The 4,036-nt window shown below is 41.1% G+C and overlaps 1 protein-coding gene across 1 annotated transcript in view; it reads right to left on the bottom strand.

Moving 5' to 3' along the window:
- Positions 1-1,774, bottom strand: part of NRAP (nebulin-related anchoring protein) — a 64,383-nt gene extending 62,609 nt beyond the window's left edge. The window contains exons 1-3 of the mRNA XM_012723955.1: positions 1,703-1,774; positions 1,269-1,363; positions 644-731 (exon numbers count right to left, since the gene is read on the bottom strand). Coding sequence (XP_012579409.1) covers positions 644-731; positions 1,269-1,363; positions 1,703-1,774 — 255 coding nt within the window. The remainder of the gene's footprint in view (positions 1-643; positions 732-1,268; positions 1,364-1,702) is intronic.
- Positions 1,775-4,036: the final 2,262 nt, after the last annotated feature.

The following is a 4,036-nucleotide window of genomic DNA, read 5'->3' as shown; positions in this document are numbered from 1 at the left end:
GCTGCTCCCCTCAGCAGTGTACTTCGTCGATCTGCCTGTTCTGCTCCCTACTCTGTCTCTGGTGAAGCCTCTCGCCACCCCTGAGCTTCTGGCCAGCTCTGTATGCACAAATAAATCTTAAAAAAAAAGAGGTTGGTTCATAGCATGTCCTCCTGTGTGCCCAAACATCACTTTCAAGCTCAAGTATCTTTGACCTACCCACCCCAAGTGAAAGAGGTGTTGCAAATAATCTTCAACACCACTGAATTCAGAAATTTAAGAGTAAGGGGCAAGGCTTTTCATTTTCTGTCTCACAATATTACAAGGGAAAAAAGAAAAGGCCCTTGTAATACTTTCCAATTATACGAACTTTGTGTTAGTATTAAGTGTCCAGCATGCGGGGCCGACTGTACCCATGTGTCCAGAGCTGGTTAACTCAGTGGATTCCCATGGGGATAAAAACCTGAGATTCTGGTGCACATTAGGCTCTGTGTTACAGTACGAGAAATGACAATATTTTAATTTAAATGGATTTATCACATCCATGTGGAGAAAATTTGGGTGGGCTAATACTCATACAGAGATGCTGAAGAAACCTAAGAGGTGCCTGAGGGAAGGAAGTTTCTTTAAAGGCTATTTTGAAATTGAAAATTTAGTAACTCACCCCATGCATGGCTTCTGTAGATTTTCTCGCATTTAGGCTTAATGGCGTGTGATAGACACTTGTAAAAGTGTTGTTCTTGGGGTTATGGCTATAAAAACCAAATATAAACCACAATTAGAAATGTACTCTGTCCAAGATGACTCAGCAACTGTTCTAAAATACCATCGTTGAAAAGAAAATATCAGTAAGTATAAAACTTAATTACTGTTGAAGTCATGATTTTCAGGTAATGAGTCTTAGAGGGAAAAGTCAAATATATTCAGCATATAGAATTCAAAGACCAAATTTAACTGGCAATGATCACTTTATAACTTTCTGTGGGTAAAAAGGATTTTGAAATTATTTAACAGAAAAAAATCCAAAGCTCTTTATGCCTAGCCAAAGTAAATACATTGTTCTTCATAATATATAATCGTTTGATCTGATCTTAGTGTGAATAGATTTAAGTTTTTATTGTTAAGAAATTTGAAATTTTCAACTTTCTGTCCAAGGCATAAGATTCTGCTTTTGGGTCTCTTCAATGCTTGTGGGAAGCAAAATCTTTGGGGGTAGACACTGGAGTGTGTCATTTGAACCTCTGTTTGGCAACTTGTTAAGAGCTAAAACCCAAGGTCCCATCACTTACGCGTGACAGTATGGTCTTTTCTGGTGACTCACAAAGTTATTAACTGAGAGCATCATCTTGCAAACTTCACAGTGAAAACATGCTTTGTGCCAGATCTAGAAATCACATAGGAGATAGTTAGCAAAATTACTTTTTTCCTAAATTCAGAATTATTATATTTATACAGTATCTCAGGGTTTAAAAATTGAGAACTGAGGATAAAAGATGATTTAGACACAGACCATGGCTATGGTACCTTAACTAAATGAATAACTGTTTTTGAGATGACATAGAAGACAGAGAAAAAAATGGGTAGGTTAGAAGAAAGGTGAGAAATACAGCTTCTGCCTTTTTTTGGTGGTGACTCAAGAAAAAAAAAATTCCACATGTAAATACATGAGAAGATAATTTCCCATTTTGTTATTAATCCCAAAGGTCAAAAAGTGTCTACTGACCTGATCTAGACAGTTGATCTTCTCAGCAGGGTACACTCCATACCCACACCTAGAGCAAGCTTGTACATTCATCTTGACGTCCGAAGAGAAAAGACAAAGACAAGCAGCAGGTGAGAAAATCCAGAAGCCCAGGCCAGGCGACCCAAATCTCCAAAATCCCGGTAACTGCTAACTTCCTAGGGGTGCTCCAATCTGTTCAGATCCCACTTCCACTTTCTTTTGCTGACCTTCTCGTTTGAAGTCAGCAGCTGGATGGTTTTTAAAGCTGCCACTTACTCAAGGGGCTATTTTGGCGACTCACTCAGCACGCATGCGTCCGGGAAATAAGGTGGAGGTATTTCTAGCTGACTTGTTTCTCGAAATAGAAACGTGAACTCACAACAGCGTCATGTTGATGTGCATGACCAAATCCTGGTGTATGATCGGGCAGTGTGCAACACCAGCTGCAGTCATACCCCAAGAAAAGAACGCAAGGGAATACGCCACACCCTTTCCCAACCATCAAATTAGAAGAGTTGCTCTTTGAGTCCCATGATCACAGCAGAAAGGCCAGCTCCCTGAAATATAAGAAATGAGATAGGCTTGATTCACTCAACAGGAATAGTAAATACTATTATCGAACTATTGAATTTAGTGAAACTGAAAATATAGTAAGATGTTGGTGTTTAGCTTTTGCTAGAACGCAAATATAAGGCCACATGAGAATTCTTGGGATTTGGGCCACTATATGTAATTCTGGACTGTTCCAAGAAGGCCTATCTGCTTATTCTTGTCTCCCAGGTCTGAAAGTTGGCAGCTTAAAAAGTTGAATCTTCTCCTCCTGGCTTTTGAAGACCCTCACTATCTACCTAATGCTGCCTTAAGGCAGACCTTCTAGAAACCTCTTACAAAGATGGTGTTTCAGGCCTTCTTGGTGGCCTAGGGATTAAGTCTCAGAGCTATCACTGCTACAGCCTGAATTCGATCCCCGGCCAGGGAGCTGACCCACATGGCGTGGCAGACCTCTCCTGTCTTGCCTGCTGCTCCCCTGAGCAGAGTATTTCTGTAAATCCTCCTCTTCTGCTCCCCACTCTGTCTCTGGTGAATCCTCTCCCTCCCTATCCCCACCTCTGGCCCATACACCAGTTCTTTTATGCTAAAATTAAAAAAATAACAACCATGAAGATGGTGCCTTGCTCGTCCCACCCCCAGCTCCCACCTTCCATGAGCCTTCCCCTGTTGTACGCTCTTCAAGCCATTACCACCGCCGACATCTTAAATATTAGTGTATCTACTTTTTAAAGTTATCTGTCTCTTCCATCAAAATATAAAATCCATCCAAACAGGGCCTTGTCATTTCTACATCTGCCATGCTAGAATAAGGCACAGAAAAGGTACTCACTAAGTATTTATGGCTCCAGTGAAATTAAATACTCTCACCAAAATGCCTGGAGATCAGAGGTGAAGCCATAGATCAAGGTAGGCACCTTCCAACTGGGATGGCACACGATCATCTGAAGCAGCAACTTGCCACAGCCAAAGTGGCAGGAGAGGTGGTCCCAGAGAAACAGTGTCCGGGTCCTGAAGTCCAAGGGGGTCAGCACTGTCAAGTTCTGGCGAAAGCTTTCATCTAGTTGCAAACTGCAACTGCTCTGTCTTCTCAGGGTAGAAGGGTCAGGAAGTTTGTTTGTTCTCTCTAATCATGCATTTATTAATGCATTAATCCCATTCAGGATGGATCCCACATGCAAGCACCTCCCAAAGACCACACCTCCCAACTCCATTAGGTTAGAGTTAGGTTCTAGCATCTGAATCTGGGAGAGGGACACAAACATTCCATTTCTAGAAAAAGCATGTTGGAAACAGAGTATTTTACCTGCTAAAATATTCAGAAATTTAGGATTTTCACATAAATCAATAAATTATAATTATTCCCTTACACTTGCCCAGAGTCAATTCTTTTTAAGGAGATATAACTAGTCTAACACTATTATTTTCAGTGTACAAGAGATATAACTGGTCTAACACTATTATTTTCAGTGTACAAGAGATATAACTGGTCTAACACTATTATTTTCGGTGTACAATAAGTGGATATATATATAGTATAAAATGGTCACAAGTCTAGTTCCCGTCCTTCATCACATTAGCCTTTCTTAAGCCTGAGTCCAAACCAGGGGAGGTTTTAGGTGCTATTTGGTGGGGTGTTCGCCTTATGTCCTGCCATACAGGCTGAACTTTCACACAAGGGGTTTCTAGATTATTAAAAGCAACTATCTCTGGGGCCCTCCCTGGTGGCACAGTTGGTTAAAGCTCAGCACTGCAAGCTTGCTGCAGCCTCTTCCCTGCGAGTTC

The sequence above is a fragment of the Condylura cristata genome, unplaced genomic scaffold (genome assembly GCF_000260355.1).
Source record: "Condylura cristata isolate star-nosed mole 26May11 unplaced genomic scaffold, ConCri1.0 scaffold00011, whole genome shotgun sequence".
In the NCBI taxonomy this organism is placed as follows: Eukaryota; Metazoa; Chordata; class Mammalia; order Eulipotyphla; family Talpidae; genus Condylura; species Condylura cristata.
Note: the sequence above shows the minus strand (reverse complement) of the source record. Positions and strands in the feature narration are given on the sequence as shown.